This window comes from Corvus kubaryi, unplaced genomic scaffold (genome assembly GCF_017639235.1).
Source record: "Corvus kubaryi isolate FWS band 111438036 unplaced genomic scaffold, C.kubaryi_AGA036_p1.0 35820, whole genome shotgun sequence".
NCBI lineage: Eukaryota > Metazoa > Chordata > Aves > Passeriformes > Corvidae > Corvus > Corvus kubaryi.
In genome coordinates this window covers 5123-25543 of record NW_024580804.1, presented here as the reverse complement: position 1 = coordinate 25543, position 20421 = coordinate 5123, and the positions used below count along the sequence as shown (strand labels likewise).

Genomic DNA, 20421 nt, shown 5'->3' with positions numbered 1-20421 from the left:
ACTCCTATGTTTTCTCTGGTCAGCTGTGATTCATAGAAGTCATTCTCTGAGTTCTGAGAGATAAGGCTGACTGTATCTCAAATGGTTGAGTCCTGGCACCATTGCTCTGCTCTGATGGCTGTCAATACTGAGAGCTTCCTCAGCCAACCCATCCACTTGCTGCTCCACCTAATGGCCTCCTCTCTGAACAGAAGCTCACTCAGACTCGTCCCTCATGATATGGCTTCCCCAGAAATGTCTGCCTGTGATCCCAGCCTAAACTCTGTCTCTGCATCATCTATCTGGTCAGGGATTGTTTTTTTCTCTTCTTGTTTTCCTTTGCCTTCTGGACTGCCAGCACTGTGATCCCTGTCTGCTGGTAGTGATATCTCTTCTAGACACACATATGCTGAAAGCTGCTGTCTGGAACTGCAGAATGAAAAATGAAGCATTTCTTATGGTTACTCAGCTTCTTTGCTAGTGACCCCTGAAGTGAACCTGCTGTGAATCATACTTTCTTCACAAGAAGCTGTTCCCTCATTGCCTACTCTGATAATTTTACAGGAGAGTTTGGGTCAGTTCGAGAGGCACTACTGAAGCTAGATGATGGCTCTTTCCAGAAAGTGGCAGTGAAGATGCTGAAAGGTATGTGGAAGCAGGGCTGCCTGAATTACTTAAGAAAAGAGAGCTTGGAAAGATTAAATGTTGTCTGTCCTATTCTCAGCAAATATCCCTGATGCTCTTTATTCCTCTCTGAGCTTCCCACTCAGCCATTCTACCCATGTTGTCTCCCATCCCTTTCATGTCAGTCTTTTCGTAGTGGACGGTCTTCAGGAAAGGACCTATACCACCTTAGTTGCTTCTACAGCACACAGCACGTGGTGAATGCAACCAAAACCACTACATCATGCAGCACAGACAGCTCAGACAGGTCTGCTCTGCCCTAATAATTCAGCAGTGAAAGGACAGTATTCCTGCAAGCACGTAGCCTGGAATAAACAGGGTGTTTGGGCTGAATGCAGTGACAAGCTAACTCATCTCAGTCAGCACATTTGACTGAGCAGTCCAGCTCCCATCTGATTTGTCATTTGGTGAGTGTACCTAACAAGGGCAACTAACACTTTCATCAGGCAGAAGTCTGTGACAAGAAAAGCAATTAAAAGATAGGTATAAATCAAAGGAAACATGAATATATATGTGTTTATATATGTTAACCTACCTTATTTGATCCCTTTTGCCTGTAAGGCAAAAATTAACTGTGACTGAATGAAAGCAGTCACACTCACTTATCTCTGGAGCTCAGTTTGCTTCATAGAATAACAGCTTGTACTAAATACACTAATACCATTCTAGTGTAAGTTGTATCATTTTATCCAGTTTCAACAATAATTCTAATCAGTTTGCAAGCTTTTGTGTAGTTAGAATGTGTCCCTTCAGACATCTAACTTAGGAACAATCTGTCAGCCTCCAGAGGCACCTTCCTTTCTTCATTGACTGTAAAAAGGGAATCTCCGTTTTGTCTTCTGAATCATATTGAAATTACTTGCCTAAAGCAGATAATGTGAATACTCCCCTACAGGTCTGAGTCTGATCTTGCAGCAGGACTGGAGGACTCTTGCTAAATTCAGCAGCAGTGGTGGAATTAGTCAACTGGGATACTTCTTAATTATATTGATATATTTCTATAAATCTGGACTCATAGCAATGAGAAATAATTTAGTCCAAAATTTTTCTGATGTATGTCACTGCTGAATTTGGCCCAAGCTGTCTGGTAGTGTGGTTATTTAAGAAATCTTAGCTCTAGCACCTTACAAGACTCAATCGTGCTAAGAGACATAAAAGCATTGATCCTTCATGCCATCCTTGTCAGAGATGAATTGGGCCCTGCTGTGCCAGTCAGGGGCTCCAAGGCCATCTCCTCAGTTTCAACATTTTCTTTCATTTGTGTGGTGTCTCCTCTCCCTGACATTTGTTGTTTAGGTTCTTTTACCTAATTAATTCTTACATCTTTAACCCCCACACAGTTTGCACAGCTTCCAAGGAAAGTTCTTACTGAGAAAAGAGCTGCTAACCAGTGGGTCTTTACTCTGCCAAGAACCAATTTACCAGATGTCCCTGATAATGTGCTTACTGCTGCCCATCCCAGGAGAGAGAGTCAGGCTCTGCTTTGTTGTAAAATGGCTTATCTAGCTATAGGTCTGAGAAGATGTGTTGCGCCACAAAGAACAAGCTTTTGATAATCATTATTTGTAAAGTCCCTTGGAGCCACCTACAAAGAAAGCAAACTTACAGTCACTTTTTCCAGCGGACATCTTCACCTCGACTGACATTGAGGAGTTCCTGCGAGAGGCTGCCTGTATGAAGGAGTTTGACCACCCTCACGTCACCAAACTGATCGGTAAGACAGCGCTGCTGCTCGTGCCACAGGGCACCTCCTGTTCCTGCATTATCCCACACAGCCTCACTCCCCCCAGCAGTGCTGGTGCAGCCTCCTCTGTGCTGCCTGGAGTCCTGCACAGGTCAGCACTGCTCCTTCCCAGGCCCAGAGGGAGTTGGAGTGTGTGCAATGCTCCCCACACCTGCCCTCACACACCAGTAACAACCATCTCCTATTTAAGCCGTTTCTTTGGTTCTTGCAAATGAATCAGGGAGACTTTGGCTGGCTGAGGCATGTTTAAACTGCTGTGAAATGTGAGCGGGTGGGCTGGTAGTCTATAAATAGGAGGGAAGATTGTGCCTTTCCAAAATACTGAGTAAGAAGAAGACATTTGTGGGTGGACACTTTGGAGTGCGGGTATTTTCCAGAAGTGGAGATTGCTCTGCAGAGCGTGGGGTTGGGGCTGTCTGGTCTGGAGTGATCCTAGAAACATCTGTAGTTGGTCCTGCAAGACGAGCTGAGAGGCACTAGGCTCTTAGTACAGCCTCTGAAGTAAACAGGGTTAGAGGCATTTTACCACCTCCTGGCATAAAGTCATAGAAGCTTGGGGCATGGAATCTACCCACCAAAATGGCACATTTTCCTCCAGATCTGTAAGAGGAAGGTGCAGCAGCCTGTGAGATGGCCCTGGGAGTGATCTGTTCGCTAACGCCCTTTCGCTGTGTGTGTCCTCATCAGGAGTCAGTCTACGAAGCCGTCCCAAGGGCCGTCTCCCAATTCCCATGGTGATCCTGCCCTTCATGAAGCACGGAGACCTCCATGCTTTTCTGCTGATGTCACGAATTGGGGAAAACCCATTTGTAAGTCTGTCTTACTGTAGAATTCCTTCTGGGAGGGTAGGGATTTTCGGAGAATGTATTTGGAGAAGCTCAGGATTGGTCTCCCAAAGGCACTGGCAGATGATTGGATTTTAATACCAGAGAAAGTCGTGAGATGTGATCTTAAAGCATTTCCTTCCATGCATGTTGAGGCCCAGCTCCTCCGTTCTATCCCATCCCCTCCCTATGTCCCCCATCCCTGCTCTGTAAAGTGGCAGCAAACCTTGCAGTTTTGTCATACGTGCTTGAAAGCCTCCAGTAGCAGAAGCTAAACTGTTCTTTCTTACAGAACTTGCCTGTTCAGACACTCCTCAAGTTCATGATTGACATTGCCAGTGGGATGGAGTACTTAAGCTCAAAAAATTTCATACACAGGGACCTTGCAGCTCGGAACTGCATGTAAGTGACTCATGAGTTTCAGAGAAGAGAAAGACCACAGTGGGTGAGGGAGGGATGAAAAACCTTTTGCATGACAGAAGCGTGAGGGGTCCTGTCTAAGAATGCTGATCTTTGCATTTAAGTGACAATAGACATAGGGGAGTCAGGGTCATTGTGGTGGGGTGTGTGGTGGGGCTGCTGGGAGCAGGGAGCAACTCCTAAAGTCCCACTGAGCTTTCAAACAGACCCTTTTTATAAGGAACTTTGCCATCATTGGTCTGCACATAAAGTTTCATAGAGCTGATTACAATACATGTTTGTAATTAGCCACTCTAGTGGCTGTGTGTCAGCATAGGCTTTTTGTTCCACATTATAAAATAACAGGAGGGAATGGGTTTGGCTGTGTTAGTAGAAAAGAACTTTCATGGTATCCTGAAGTCTGTATTTCTGGTATCTATTTTGAGGACTTGATTATCACAATATAAGAATTGTAGTTTCCTTGAAAGCTTGTGGAGAATGCCTTTAAAAATAATGGCATGGTGAGCACACCGTATGACCCCACTTCACTGTTCTTGACACCAAACTACCTTGACTGCTTTGAAAGGAAGAAAAGTCCTTTTTTTATCCTTTCCACTTGGCTTCTTCCCTGAGAATGGAGTAAGGAACAACTCATTGTGAGAACAGAACTCTGCCTCTGAACAAAACCACAACAACCAATAAAATCCATGATGAGGCACAGATTTCCAAAGGCATTTTAATGCCCAGATGTACAGACAAAGAGCCTGATAAAGTCATGATGAAAAATGATGGGTTAGCCTGCTTTGACATTTATGAGGAACCCATACTGATTTTCTATTTTTGTAGACATCCTCCAGAGGAAGCCGAATGCCTGTTTCAGCATATCTTCTGGGGAAAGCAGGGGGTCCTTTATGAGGCCCGGGAGCATGAAGTCGTTGTGGGCTTTACTTGGACTATCTGCCAACGTGTATAGGTTTAAGAGGGTGACAGAGCAATTTAGGACAGTAACTAGGCCTGGAGAGAAGATGTTGCAGATCTAGTTCAAGCAGTTTTAACAGGCAGTCTAGGCAATCACCTTATGATGTTTTCTTATTGCCAATATGGGATGCAGGCCTTGGTGATAGCAGTGAGTATTGCAGATGTGCTCTGATAATCTTGGAAACGACAGAAAGTAGCTGAATTTCTTTTGTGTGTGTAAGAGAGTAGACCATCTGAACATAGCCACTTCCTTACTCATAATTATTTCCCTGTTAGTCTGAAGGAACTAGTTTGAGACCACTAAGCTACTTCACATTGGTCACCAAGTAGATGAAATCATTCTCTTTTTGTGTAATACTTGGTGAACTATATACCTCAGTTCTCTGAACTTTTTTTTTTTTTTGCCTAAGGTAGCAAATAAATGCTTTCCTTTCCTCAGTTGTGAAAACTTTCCCATAGGTTGGATGAGAACATGAACGTGAGTGTTGCAGACTTCGGACTTTCTAAGAAAATCTACAGTGGAGACTATTACCGCCAGGGTTGTGCCTCCAAGCTGCCAGTGAAGTGGCTTGCTCTGGAAAGTCTGGCAGACAATCTGTACACAACGCACAGCGATGTGGTGAGGTTTGCTCTAGTGCCTTTGGGGACCACTTGTACTCCTGCTAAAGTGGAGGAGTCCCTCTGAGGGTAGGAAAAGGCCCTGGTGATAGGAAAGGGAGTTGACCTTGTGTTTGAGGAATGGTGCTACCTCTGCCTTGGGTGCTGTCAGAACTCAAGGCTAAAAATATAGGAGAGCGGTTAATGGCAGAAGACATCAACCCTTTTCTTCTTGTTGTCCTTTTGTCCTTTATTTTTCAGTGTTTATCCCCATCCTCCTCTTCACTTTTCCCCTCCTTCTCTTCCTTTTCCTCTCTCTATGCAGTTTCTTCTCTCTTACTCTTTGTCCTTTCTCTTCTGCCTGACAGTTTGAAGGTGATATTTGAAATGCATGTAACCCACACACTTATGTACAAGTGCAGCAAAGGTACTCTGTGCTGCAGAAGGCATTGGCAGAACTCCATAGATCTGAATACATCAGTGCTTAGACACTCCCTGTAACTTTGCCCCTGGGGAGCAAGGCTAAACCCATTCATCTGAAATTGTTACTTATTTTTCTTTTGGGATTTTTTTTTCTGATACCATCTTCCCTCTTCCTTGCTGCCTTTTGATCTATTTTCAAACTAGTTTTGTCCTTCAGTCCTGTGGACTTGCCTTTCCAGTTATCCCTGTCACGATGTCCTTGAACAGATAACCAGGAGTGCCTTCTAATGTGGCTACTGTGTTGCCCAGCCATTGCTGCATTCACTGTAGACGGTGTTTAGTGATTGGGGGTCACTAATTCAGCCAGTTTACACTAGACACTGGACAGGGGTTTGCTTATGAAAATAATAATTTTTTACCCTCACAAACCTTGCAGTTTAGGTGAAATGTACAACTGTGCAGAGTAGAGCAGGAATGAATGTGAGCCATAAGTGGTTTGTTCCTTGCCCTGCTTATTGGCTAAACTCTGCTTTCAGTTGTACCTGTATATTACTAGGAACTCAGAATCTGGTTAAATGAATTAAGAAACTGACTTGTGAGCCCTAAACCAAAATCTTCTTGTAGCTGGGAACCAACAAACTGATACCACATACCTTAGAGAACCATAAGTAGGAGAGGTTTGCAGGTAGAAGACAGGAGTAGCTCCCAAATCTTCCCCCACTCCACTGCAGGATGGGGCCAGGCAGGGCCTTCAGCTGTCTCCTAAGATGATGTGTCAGCATCAGTAGCATCTGGTGGGTCATTTCTGTTTTCCAGCTAGAGTTTGGATAGTCCTTGCATCACTGCTGCTCAGATGACATTACCCAGCACGGTCTGAGCATACTGAAACCAACCCCAGCGAGCAGGGAACGGTCTGTTCACTTGTTTTGTGTGCTGTTCTCTTTCAGTGGGCATTTGGGGTGACCATGTGGGAGATTGTGACCCGAGGGCAAACCCCTTATGCTGGCATTGAGAATGCAGAAATCTACAACTACCTCATCAGTGGAAACAGGCTGAAACAGCCCCCGGAGTGCCTGGAAGATGTGTGAGTACTCCTCACCCTGCTGACATACGATTTCTTGAGAAGTTTGGCTCACTGGAAGGAAACAGGAGCAGCTGGCTGGGATGCTGATCTGAATTTATCCACTTTCCAGTACACAGAGCCATTCACTAGAAAGTCTCTGGGTTAGATACTAGATACTCTTTGCTGGCAGAGCTCCCAGGAACCTGTAGTAACTGCACAAGCAGCTAACTTGGCTCAAGGGTTTAAACAGTGTCAGCATTAGCAGTTCTTGGCTTTGTGGAAACTGTAACTGTGTTTCCAGAATCACTGAACCCTGCCTTCTCAGGCCAGCATCTGAGCAAAGGGATGAGTTCCATGGCACACCCTGAGGGCTGAATAGAGAGGCGATCCAGCAAGACTATAAGGAAAGTGGATTGTGGAGGCAGTGGCCTTCATGTGTCTTTGAAAGCTTGGCCCTGTTTTCAAAATTTGTAATCTACTGCTCTCAGAAATAGCAGGCTGAAAGAGAAGAGAGCAGATAGGACAACCTAAAGTTGTGTAGATCAGTGTCCCACCTTAAATTACATCTGGAAACTAATCCAGGACAGTCTTGAAGATTCTGACTGCAGACATTGTCAGACTTACAGGAAGGACCTAGGTAATTCACAGGGTAGCAGGTAGCCACATGCTGCAGCTTGTGCTCCTGCCTTAATCCTGCTGCCAAGGGATCACTCTTGGCCAGCAGGTCACATGAAGTGTTTGCTCAGGAATCCTTCTTCCATGAGTGTTGGTTGGAGATTCCTGGTCTCCTCACATAGGGCTGAGGTCTCCCAGGGAGTGTCACCATAACTTATCCCAGGGTAAAAACTTGCCTTGTCCGGACAAGGTGAAATCATTTCACTGAGGCCCAAGCAAGTCTGTTTTCTGTGTGTTGTGCCCAAAGCAAGACATAACTATAAGCACTGACTTTAATGATCTAAGTCCTCTTTCCTCCCTCTTCCCCCCTGCTCTGATGGTGGATTATTTCATGTGGTTGCTTTTTCATTTTTCTTTTTTTCCACATAGGGAATAATCTGTACTCCTGTTACTGAAGCTGTACGCTTTACCTTCTCAGCAGTTTGTTTTAACTTTTACTGAGTATAAATGAAAACATTGTTTTATCACTGCTTAAATTCATTACATGTCTGCATCTTGACTGCTCTGAGTAGCTTTGGTTCCAAGTTGTGGAGCTTATGGCTGTAGGATGTTAGAGATGCAGAAAGTAGAGAAGAGACTCAAAAACCTACTAGGTAGGCATTGGAGAAAAATCCATCAAAAACTACTGAAAAGGTACAACCACTGTTTTGTGAGGTCCTGTAGCTGTAGGTTATTGGGACCTGAGAGAGTACCAGAAAGATCTCACTACATACTCACCCTCAGCTTACATGCTTTCCCCAAGCTACTGGGCTCTGTCAGTCATAGGGTGCTGGGGCAAATGGACTTTTGGGCTGATTCAGTACAGTCAGTAGTTTTCTACTTTTCCTTCAAATGAATGACAGCAAGGGTGAAAAAAAGTATTTAATTTGGTGCCACAGAATTGGAAGTTTCTCTTTTATCTGCAGCATTTAGAATTATTTCTACTGTTTGTAAGGGATGTAAATCAGGATTAAGGCAACTGAATCATAGAAGCTTTCTGTAAAAGTAGTGTGAGATCAACAGTCTTGTGAATCTGATCACAAGCAAGGAATATAAGAAGTAAAATAAAACCCATCATGAAATGCTTTATTTCCCAGTAAAGGCCATATCAGATTTTTTTCCATTTACAAGTTTAACTGAGGTTCATTTGTATGCAGTGTTTTTCAGTGCCAGCACTGTGCTTTGTTCCTGTTCCCTGAAAAACTGGCAACAATAACACCATAGGAATGCAGCTGCCAGTCTTGTGGGTGATGCACAAAGAGGAGCAGGACAATGGCTCTGGCCGTGCTCCAGCGCAGTGCTCCGGCCGGAGGCCTGGCCGGCAGGAGGGCAGCCAGCACAGACGCTGAGCTGTGAACGTGGCCGCAGGGCACAAGAGCTCCCCTTCCTTTGGCCAAGCACGGGCCAGCAGAGCCAGTGATTGTCTCCTCATGCTGGCCCTGGGGCAGCCAGAGCTGAGGTAGCTGGCGTTTGACCATAGGAGAAAGGCTGCAGGATGGGACCTGGGCCTGGTAATGGCCCTGAACATGTCTTCTGCGCAGGGGTGGTACCTCTGTAGTTGAAAGGCCATTTCAGCATCCCTCTTCCAGCGTTGTCCATTCTTTAATAGCCCTCTAAACAAACCCAGTGTGCCTTTTTCCAGTCCTGTTGACATCCTGTCAGGCAGCAACAGCAGCACACTTCTGTTACTCTGGGAGTGCTGAGTTAACATGGCACGAAAGAAAGAATACTCTGGAAATAACATGCACCTCCCACAGCTTGATCTTTGTTTTCTTCCTGTGATTTATCTGCTCTTGATATATATATGACAAACTAGAATTTGGAGGGATGGCTTCAGCTGTGGCAGAGATTGTGAGTGTGCTATTTTGTGAATAAATTCAAAAGCTATTACTAGGTGATGTCACACTCACGGTCCTATTCTAGCTCCCTAGAGACAGCAGAACAAGGGCCTTACCACGAAATTCAATATACTTTGACAGGGCTTTTGGGGTTTTTGATACTGTCTAAATAACTATTTTGACCAAAGGGAGAATGCCCTTGAAAATGGAAAGAAACAAGAAATTAAATCCATAATGGCCATCCATGCTGTGCCACTTGTGCAAGGCCAAAGCTGATAGGTTTTGGGGGAAGCATCAGTGTTTTTTTAAGCTTCACTGCCCAGAGCTCCTGTTCAGAGGTGCAGGGCATGGCTGCTCCGCTTCTCAGTGCTCTCGTCTCCCTCTATGTTGCAGCTATGATCTCATGTGTAGATGTTGGCATCCTGAGCCCAAGCTACGCCCCAGCTTTGGAGTGCTCCGGTCCCAGCTGGAAATGATTCGTGGGAGGATGTCCACACTCTCTTCCAGTCAAGATCCTCTCTATGTCAACGTTGGGAAGGACAAAGAGGCATCTGCAAGTGACCCTGCCCTGCACACCTCCTTTGGAAATATGGATGCTGAAGAGACTGTTGCTGGGGCAGCTGCTGCTGTCACAAGTGACTATCGCTACATTATGAGCCCCTTGTGCCTTGGAGATGATGCTGACAGTGAAAGGCATCCAGATGGACAAGAAGGGGAGGACAAAAGCCTTCTGTATGAGCTAGAGACAGAAGGAGAGAAAAGTTGCTAGCCTGTACATAACAGTGACACTCTGCTTCCCTGGGACTGGATGTGTGCAGCATGGTGCTGTGTCTCCTGGAGCTCTGATGCCAGATCTGGAATGGCTTTGAACAGCACTGGCCAGGGCTCTTGGACAGCTTTTGTAGCTTTCACCACCTGTGTGGGCTGCAGTGGCAAATAGCTTGGAAGAACTGCAACCCAAACAACCCCTTGGATTTGGGGGAGGGAGGCAGTAGGATTACAGGGTGACCACATCCTGCTGAAAGGAGTTCAGAGCTAAGGCAGCAGTCAGAGTCTGTGCTCTGCTCCTTCTCACTGAATGCTGGAGCAGAGCTCAATATACCTTCTGTTCAGTCAGTGCTTGCTCTTGTGTAGATGTTGTCTTCAGTCCTGGCTGCGTGACTTTGGGACTGGTACCTCTGAAAACAGTAGTGGGTATTTATACTGTCATTCAGGACAAGAGGGCAAAATTCCCCTCGTGTTCACTCAGCAGTACTGCCTAGACTTGTTGCCTACCTCAGTGGTTCTCAAACTGATCAGCGGATCTGCTCCTACCCAGCACTGAATTTGAACATCTGGCTCATTCCATGCAGTGCCAGTTGCCACTTCCTCAGTCCAGGGCTCTTTTAAGAGTCTCAGACATTTTGGTGAGCAAGGAAATCAGAAAAAAAATGAAAATCCAGCATTCCTCTTCTCCCCATGTACCTTTTTTATGTCTTTCTTTTTCTTCTGTTTAATGCCAGTTCAGGCCTGACTAGACTTGCAGCTGACATTAAAATGCAAAGGGAGGGAGAGCAGCTGGCTTGTGTGCGGGCAGAATCCAACTTCAAAGGGATGGAAAGGAAGCAGTGTAGAGAGGACTTAACAGCAGTATGGGGAAACAGTGCTAATTAATGCTAAGTACTGCCCTCCAGGAGAGGAAGAAGACTGAGATACAGAATGACAGACTTGCTCAGTTTCAGCAGGAGTGGGATTCAGCATTTGCTTCAAAACTGGATCCTTTAAATCGTTCTCTTTATTAGTCCTATGACTTCTTCAAATAACCAGGAACTGTAGCTGCTATAGTGACATGTGAAATCAGTTTCAGGAAGATGTGCGTGTTGGGAGAAGGGATCAAGTGGGAGATCTCTTTCTGAAGAGAGACGCTTCATGATGAAAAAGCTTGAGAACCACTGGCCTTCCTATTGAGGAGGTTTTCTGGCATGCTGTAAAAGTCGCATAAAACATGGAGTAGTATCACTGCAGCCTTCCAGATGGGGCAAAATTAATGGGTTTGCTCTTTGGGTTTTGTTTTGTTTTCCAATCAGCATGTCTGACTCACTGTAACTGCAAGTGCTTGTGTGGTTTTTAATAATTTAATATTTTACTATAAATCAGCATTTGTTTTGTGCAGTGGTTCCCAGCAAGGAAGTGCAGTTACATCTTACTCTACTTATCGTAAATATTTGCTAGATCTTAATTTCTTTTATTTTCACTGCGCTGAAAACTTGGCAGTATTACTTAGGATTCCACATTGCACTTCCTCAAACTAATACCACAAATGTCAGCATTTGCTGAGTTGGCAAAGGTGGGACCAAAAAGTCAAATGAGATTGCAGACTTGGTATGAGAACACTCCACCCTTTCATACCCAGTATTTGCTTATTGTAAGGTTGGGGTCTAACTATAAAATTCAGGTCACGTTTCAGCCCTTAGTGAGAACTCTTCCTAGGGAAGGGGAATTTCAGCCTGGGACTTGGGCATGGGTCCTTTCTGTAAAGTTTCCTACTGAACAGAGATGTCCTACAGGTGTCTCCAGAAATGCAGTATGGTTTCTCAGTCACAGATAAAAATTCTGCCATCTTACACCCCAGGCGGTGCAGGGTTTTCTCTTCACTTAGCTGGAATGCTGTAAATGCAGGAGAGAAGATAACACCTAACAAAGGGTGACAAAAACCTGTGCAGTGCACTTTTGCCGTGAGGGCAGAAGGCTATGCTCCCTGCAGCTGCCTAGGAAGTGCAGATGTACATATAGACTCTAACTCTGGGAAGCATGTCTTTAGTTTTTATGCATTTTTTAATAATAAAACCTGTACTGTGTTTGAGTCCCAGCCTCTTATCGGTGGCAGAACATGTGATGATGCTCACTATCTGTGTGGGGTCATAGTCAGCCCCAGCTGAAAATCATCTTTCTACCTTCACTGAGCATGGTTGGGCTACTTCTTGGAGGCAGAGAACATGTTTGGCCTGCCCAAGGGACAGTTACTCTGCATTGCTCCAGCCTTGAGATTGTGAAGACCAAAATCTGATGGGTACGGGCCATAGGTTCCAGAAAGAGACAGACTCTGTGGCCACCGCTTTGTAGGAACCTGCGGAAAAGCCCTTACTGGGATGTGCTGCTTCCTACCCGGGAATGCAAGACCTTTGCATCAGTTCCTCCCTGAAAATTGTCGTGTGCACCCATCCAACTGCTGCCAGTACTCTCAGTGGAAGAGAGGTTTGGGGGCAGTGGGTAAAATTCAGCTCCTGACTCAAATGTTCCAAGCACAACATAAAAGAGCCCCTGGGTTTCCAGCTTGCAGAGAAGAAAAGGTGTACCTCATGCTTTTATTCTTCACAAGCAAGCAGCATGCTGCACGCCCTCTGCCTGCAGCTCACACAGAGAGGAAGAGTGATGGGAAACTGCACAAGCGCTCACCCCCCATCTGCAATGCAGGAAAAACGACTTCTGAAGCATGAAGCAGATGATTTAGTTAATATTTTAGGGTTCCAGTGCCCAGTGATGTCCCTTAGATCTGGTTCAAATGATGATTTAATCCTTTTGCATACAAGCCTGGACAGACCAGGTACAAATGAGGCTGTGTTGTGGGTGGGAGAGGCAACACCAGAAGAACTAGTGAAAAAAGAGTGAGGGAAGGAGATTTTAAAATGGGGACAGATGGGATGAGCTGTCAAGAGGGAGTTGGAAAGCAGAATGTGAAATTTTATATATGACATACCAGAACAGAGAGGGCATTGCCTCAGATGGGACCGAGCAGGTGTTGGAGGTGGGGGCTGGCTGTGTGTTTTGGTAAAGGATGAGGTGCTCTGGTCCACCCCAGGTGCCCTGCAGTGTTCTGCTCTTAAATCACAAAGAGGATGTACAGAGCTGGCCTGGCCCTGCGTCTGTTTGGAGACATCACTGTGATCCTGACCCCAGGGAAGCTCCAGCCTAACAGCTCTGATTGAGGCACCAGCCTAGCACACCGTTTCCTAAATAAACAAAATGTTTCTCCCACAACCACCCATTTTTTCCACCATCCCAGTACAACAGTGCAGTCCCTCCCATCTTCCCAAGCAGCAGCCCTTGCCCAGTCTGCTGGGGCAGTGGGATGGCCGACATGTGCATGTTTATGCTGAAGCAACTTCTGTCCCATACGGGTAAGCCTGACCACACTCCTTCATCCACATCTCCTGGAGGATGAGGCAGGGTCTCCTTCTTTTTAACAGAGACTCAAGCCACTCGGGGCAGTTACCAGCTAAGTTGTGAGGCAGCATGACCCCACAGAACCTAGCAAGAGCACAGCAGAAGCTCACAGCACTGCCTGTGTTGTGTAGGGGTAGTTAGTGCATGAGGAGACATGCCCCTGTCACCTCCAGTGCCAGGGCTGACTGATGAGCCTCAGACTGTGGGCTGTGCTGGGAGGTCAGCCTGCAGATATGGGGATGCTCCAGCCTGATCCAGTACCTCATCAGTGTGGGGAATCTTGTGTTCAGGGCTGACAGCTCAGCAGGTGCTTGCAGTGAGTGCATGGATATACCTTGGAGCTACTGCACAACTACCCTGCGAGCAGCCACCTTCCTTCTTGACCTGTGTTTGGAGGGAAGTGTTGAAGTCTTAACTCTGTAAAAAACACTCCCTTGAAGTGAAATGCAATTAATTTTGAGTAAAAATCTGAGTCTCATTGATCAGTGAAAGGAACAATATTTGCACGTAGATATTTTCCTGATTTACATTCTGTACATTGCTGGTAGTATTTATCCTCCTCTGATGCTCAACAATCACCAACTTATGTAAATCCTCTTATTTTTTACCAGGGATTTCTGTGTGGAACTGATTTGTTATTTCACACCTGCTGTGCTCCCTTAAAACAGCAAGTTTTTCTACAAACACTGTATTCCTGTGGATTTGGATCCAATGGGTGATTGCAAGCCCTGGGTGAAGCTTGCCCCTACGTAAGGTTCTTACATGACCTTTTCCCTTGGTGGAGTCTCTGGTGCCCAATACTCATTGAATTTCCATCTGCAGTGAAGGTACTGATGTGGAAGTAATAGGGTCTGCCACATGCAGACTTTTCTCAGAAAACTTGTAGGAACTTAATTATCCTTCAGACCTCAATCTTGCCATCACATTTGGCTGAAATAAAGCAGTGGATTCAAAAGCTATTAGGGCCAACACATGCAGCTGGTGATCAGAGAGCCTTGTTACCATGGGAAACAGAGCTAGAAATCAATTACTTAGTCCAAGAACAGAAAAGACCGATGGACATGGGTTTTGATTGCATTTTCTGTCATACGAAAGGAACTCAGCGTCAGTATGAATCAGACCTCAGTCACTGCACTGAGGTCTAGCAACAACAAAGATGATTGACTCCTCACTTCCTAATTACTCCATGGATCCTCCAGCTTGAGGCACACCAAGCCAAGTCACTCCCAACTGCAGTTACGTGAAACAGAACATCTTTTGGTTATATTTGACAGTAGGACTGAAATTAGGAAACAGGTATTTCAGCAGCACAGAAGGTATCTAAACAGCTTTTGTTTCCTCCAGATTCTTTTCATTGGCTCAAAATAGAACTGAAAGAAATGTGTGACCCCAGGAAATAGATGGCACTTGTTGATTTAAGCTTTGCTCAGTTCAGTGTAGATTTTATGGAACTGGACTAGTTTCCAGAAGAGTCTTTATAGGAGCTGGCTCTTGCCAGCCTGTGGCGTAAGGAAGCAGAAATTCGTGACAAAGAAAGAGGGCTTGCATGCACAGATGATCCAGCTGGAGTACAGGAGATTGCAGCACATGCTGCAATGATAAACATACAGTGCCAGTAAATGTGACAGAAAGGGGGAGCTGAAAGAAGCAGCGGGTCATTGGAGAGAAGCAGACTGTACACTGCAACATGGCAGTGCAGCAAATTCAGAAGGTCTCTGCTTTCTTAGTTAATATATAAGACAATGATCCTGGCTGCTACCCTGTCATTACCTGAGTGGGAGACTGCTGCTGCCTCTCTACTTCTGTTCTGCCAATGAATGCCTCTGTGACAGCGACTTTAGCTTGTGTGACACGGTGCTAGCCAGAGCAGAGAGCCCTTTGGTCACTTGCTGCTGCCTCTCACTGTTCCTTCTTATTAAATTACATTTAAAGAAGCTAAAACCCCCCAAGGTTCACACTGCTAGATGATGTAAAGCAGCATGCCTCCCCAACATCAGGCAAGGTTCAGGGCTAATTAATACATTTCCTGGTATTATTTGTCTACAGAATCCCACTTCTTACACAAAGATACACAAAGAGAAAGAGGAGCAGAAATACTGTGCAGGCATGTGGCAGGGCATATGAGGAGGGACTGAGCTTTAACAGCCTTTTGTTGACCATGAACCTTAAACCTGAGCTGCAGGGTGTAAGGGCAAAGGAAGATGCACATTTGGGGCTTATGCAGGGGACCCAAACTGCATTCCAGAAAGAAGCAGACACTTCGCTGTTGCCAGAACCCCTGCTAAGTAAAAAAACAAACCTGTGTCAAATCTGAAGTTCAAGGCTTGGCATCTCATCAGACAGCCGGGACAGTTTAAGACCCTCTCCCCAGTATTTGTTTGCTCCCTCTCTGCTGTAATTGGGACCCCATCAGCCAGGGTGGCGCTGCTGAGGGTAGCGAAGATGTAGCTGATGATGCACAGAAAAGGATGAAGCACAGGCACACGTTTCTACCAGCACTGCTGTGGGGGTGGAAATCTCTGCCAGAGCAAACAGCCGGTGACTTCTCACACTCCCTCCCCCTTGTCTGATTCACTCCAGCTTTTCTGCCAACACTCCCAATTACGCCAATGCACTTCCATTGAAGCTGATATGCTGGGCTGTACCTGAGGCAATGATCAGGCTCACTATGTGAAATCTTTCCCATATTTTCCACCTATTGATGAAGTCTCCCTGGGTCACCACTGAAATTGCTCAGGGCTGCTGCCCTACCAGCCAGTGAGTTTTTCTGCAGGCATCATCAGGCAATGAGCCAAATGAGAGGGGCTGAACCCATTCATTTATAGCAGAAATTAGCATGGCTCAGTACTTCTCTGTTTCCTCTCTTAATATACTCCAGGAAATATTGCCAGTATGCTGAGCTCTGTCGAGCTGTAGGGTAGGGAGCTGCAGTGCTGGAACTAAAGACGCAGTTGGCCCACAGGGATGTTTTGGGGGGATTTATGCTCACACACTTGACCAGTGTTGTCTCAGTGGAGCAGACCTCATCCCAGAGGCCTCCTGCACTGCCAGTCTGAACCACCCACTGCTGATAGTGGTATAAATCAGTGAGACAGGCACCGAGATCATCAGAGCTTGATTTCTGGCATGAAAATAACACAACTGAGGGAAGGATGTAGTCTGTAACCTGGAAATACAACCAGTCTGCTTATATACCATGCCCTGACCTCTCCTGGGTGAAGACGATCTGCTGGGATGACGTTGGTTTTCTTCCTTGAGCCTGTTCGGCTGCTGAAGCATTATTTAGCACTGCTGAGCCCTGATGCTGATCCCACAGCAGGGGCACTGCGCAGCAGCTCACGGAAGTCCAGGGGATGATGCCGTCACAAGGCTGGCAAGAATTCAACATCGTGCTTTACAGCTTGCCTGTTTATCAGAAATCTGTGAATGTAGAAAATATGTGCTTTCCTTTGTTCCAGGAAGGCTCTAAAATTTCATGAGAAACAATTAATGGATTTATTTTTTCCATAAACATCTTACAGGGCGTCACTGACACTGAATATGGCAAACAAAGAAAAAGCTGTTCTTAGCTCAACATTAGTGCAAATGGGGATTAAATCTTAAAGAAGACAAGGCTTTCTGTGGTTTTGCCATACAGTAGTAGGATGAGGTATATCTCTGTCTCTCCCACAACTCTCTTTTCCTGGACCTGCTAGCACAGATGGAAGCAAGGCACTGCCTTGTTTTCACCAGGTGTGGTTAAAGGGCACAACACGCCTTTCCCTCAGTGCAGGTGATCCCACCGACAATGGCTTCTGTTACCGCAGTTACTTCTCACTTGAGCTTTTGCTTGTAGGGAGGATGCTGGGAACAGGAGCTGGGGATAATGTGCAAGCTGGGGACATTTTTGACTCTGTAGCATGACATTTGTGTCTCAGAAACATCAGTCTCCTCTCCCACAGAGGGAATTGGAGCTGCTCTTGAGATTCATATGACTTTGCCTGATTTTTAAAATCCCTCACATTGATTGTTTATGATCCTCAGAAATATGCCCATAAAGGCAGTTGAACATAGGCCCCCCAGAAAGCTGAAGACAGTCATTTAATAATCTACAGGTCTGTAGGGGAAACCTTTCCCTGCAGGTTTTTTTTCCCCTGCAGCTCTCCCTGCTGCCAGCTCAGCCATGAAATCCTATTTTGCATCCCACAAATGCAATTTCAGTATCTCCCTATGACCACACTGTCCTTCCAGTCCCTGCCCCAACTCAGATTGAGAACAACCATCCTGGCTGACTTGGGGCAGCCCCAGTACCACCAGCAGCCCCTGATCCCTGCTAGCACTTAGACCCACAAAGATGCTGTGCATGATCAGCTGGATCCTTCCCCTTGCTGATCAATTCAGGATCTTTGCCACCATGCCACTGAACTGTTCTGAGGGTCCTTGGCAGCAGGCACACTTCTTGAGACAGCCTCAGTGCTTTACTCTGCTTAGTGGCTTTGCCGGTGAACAGTGAAGAGTAATTCTGCTTATGTTTATGAATGTTTTTTTCTTGTAATTCAGCTGTCAAGAAGGAGTGGCAGATTGCAGAGTGAGAGAAAATTTGATTCTCTGGCTCCATGCAGTCTTAAGAGTTGGGAGATTTTCTTGGCCAGACTTTACTTCTGCTCAGTTATACCTTATTGACCCCTGCAAAATTACAGGAAGCATCTGAAATGAGAATTTGGACCCAAACTAGTAATTTTTTTCTCATATTGACATTCAGCATGCAAAACCTGATGAAATTTCTGGATGTAGAGTTGGTGAGCTGCCCTATGAAGCAGGCTTGGGAGAGATGCAGAGACACCTTCAAGTGCCAGCTCTCAGACCACACAGAGTTCGTTGCTTGTTTGCTCCTTAGGCTGCTTGTGCAGTTTTGTGATGTGGTTATGTTGTTATCAGCAGCATCTATGAAGAAACTGCTTTGCATATTTGATGATTGCCTTGTCTGTGCCATTTTAGTAGTTTCTCTGAATGCATGACAGTGAAATATATAACATGAAAATACTGCCTTGAAGCACACACCTTAGCATATCCTTGCTTTAGACAAGGATGCTGCACTCATAGTGAATGTCCTGACAGTCCCTCCTGACTGCATGGGGGAGTTTTGGCTGAAGCCACACTGGGAGGTATCTGTGAGAATGCATCTACTGCTCACAGGCTGCCCGAGGGCTGCCAGTTCCCAGGCCTGGTGAAGAGCTGGACTGAGGAAACCACCCTTGCCCAAATGGGTAAAGCACAAGCAGCAGGTTGCTAATGCCAGCTGCTCTGGTCTGTGAACATGCTCTGACTGCACTGCACACTGATGCAGCTGTAGCTTTTTCAAGTAAGTTTCCTTGCCTCAGGCCAGACCGTGAGATCTGGTGCTCTGCTGCCAGGTGTCTGAGCTGGTCTCTGCATTGCATGCCTGCCTCAGGAGCTTTATTTTTGCTTTGCATCAGTCTCAGAGGTAGGACGTGGGCAGCAGACAAGTGCCTAGGGCAGCGAGTTGCTTTGGATGGCAAAACTGCCCATCCTGCTGCTTAGTCCTGCCAGGGCAGTGCTGCTGGGGCCAGGAGATGGGAGGGAAGAGGGTGTCCTCATGCTCAAGTGGGCCAGCCAATGGCTTTGTCTCCTCTCACCTGCTGTTGACCACTGAAACACCCTTGGGGAGGGCAAAAATTTTGCAAATGCGTGGGAACCTCTAGATGGTCCGCAATGGTCTATGAATGGTTTCCAACCCACCCAGAAAACCTGTGCCCCCGCTGCTCGCCCTCTGAGCAGTACCCCAGTGCCTGGTGCCTGCCTCTTCCCTTTCCCCTACTCCACTCTCTCCCTTTTTCTTCCTCCGTGTTACCCACCGGGTAGGCCTCCTGCTTTGGGGAAGGTCCAAGGCCTTGGCCCCACTGTGCCAGTGGCAGTCTGGGCTGCAGGGGCAGAGCTCTGCCCCTTGCAGGAGGGACGAGCTGTGCCTGCTTCATGTCTCCTTTCATCGGGAGAGGCTGCAGGGCACAGGTAGAGTCTGTCTGTTAGATCTGTAATATCGTTTGGGGCTCTCAAAACTGCTTTAAATGAGGATGTTGCAGCGTGAGAACTACTGGCTTCACATATCTGAGAAAACACCACTTTCAGTTTAAAAGGAAATAATTCTAGGAGCCAGGAAGAGGCTTGGATGCTGTCGGGAAAGTCAGCCAGGAGCGCTGGCATCGGGTGCCTCCGCGCCGCAGCTGCTTTCGCACTGCTGCCGGCAGACGTGTGCAAGGGGTTTGCAGCTGGAGCTTCCTGCCGGGGCTCCAGGACAGCTCCGTGCTCACGTGGATGACGGGCGACCGGCGTTTGGGTTCCGCGGCGTGTGTACGGCCACGGAGGAGGAGCCCTGGGCCGCGGGCAGGGAGGTGCCGCGCCCGCCCGGGGCCCCTGCGGCCGTGCAGCCGCCGCCCCTCCCCGCGGCGCCGCGCCCCCGCAGCACCTCAGGGCAGGTTTGTGCCCCGGCCCCCGCCCCCGTTTATTAGCGGGGCTCGGGGCGATGGCGCTGCGACAGCGATCTGACCCCGGGAGCTGCGCGGCAGCCTCCGTCCTCGGGGCTTGGGTGGGGGAAGCATTAACCCCTCGCGTCCCGGTGTCGCCCGTCACCGTGAGGAAGGGGCAGCCCAAGGCCTGGGGACGGTGGGTTTGAACCATTCGGGCAGGAAAGGGTTTGTTAGGCTGCGGTCCCTTCAGAACGGGAAAAGGAAGGAAAAAAGACGGGTCAGCTAAGCTTGTGGCAGCAGAAAAGCCAAAACTGCGGCAAACAAAACAGTTGGGAAAGCGAGGCTGGGAGAGCTCCGCCGGGATGGTCGGGGCTGCTCCCTTCGGCGAGCGATGATCTTTGGCCGCATTCCAAAGGTAGCTTGTGCCCGTTAGGAGCTCGCCTACAGCAAGAAAGCTAAATCCCAGTGTTTCGTCTCTGATTCGTTCCCAGGGAGTTTCTGGGTTCAATAAACACCGTGCCAGGGGTGAACTGCAGAGAGACGCGCCGGCGCCAGCAGCTCCCTTCCTGTG

At 47.0% G+C, this 20421-nt stretch overlaps 1 protein-coding gene across 3 annotated transcripts in view; it reads left to right on the top strand.

Annotated features, from left to right (window-relative positions):
• Positions 1-12025, top strand: part of TYRO3 (TYRO3 protein tyrosine kinase) — a 41761-nt gene extending 29736 nt beyond the window's left edge. For all 3 annotated transcript variants that reach the window (XM_042019798.1, XM_042019800.1, XM_042019799.1), the window contains 7 exons: positions 544-624; positions 2285-2377; positions 3095-3216; positions 3524-3633; positions 5068-5227; positions 6576-6712; positions 9577-12025. In XM_042019798.1, the coding sequence (XP_041875732.1) occupies positions 544-624; positions 2285-2377; positions 3095-3216; positions 3524-3633; positions 5068-5227; positions 6576-6712; positions 9577-9952 (1079 nt within the window). In that variant the 3' untranslated portion in view covers positions 9953-12025. The remainder of the gene's footprint in view (positions 1-543; positions 625-2284; positions 2378-3094; positions 3217-3523; positions 3634-5067; positions 5228-6575; positions 6713-9576) is intronic.
• Positions 12026-20421: the final 8396 nt, after the last annotated feature.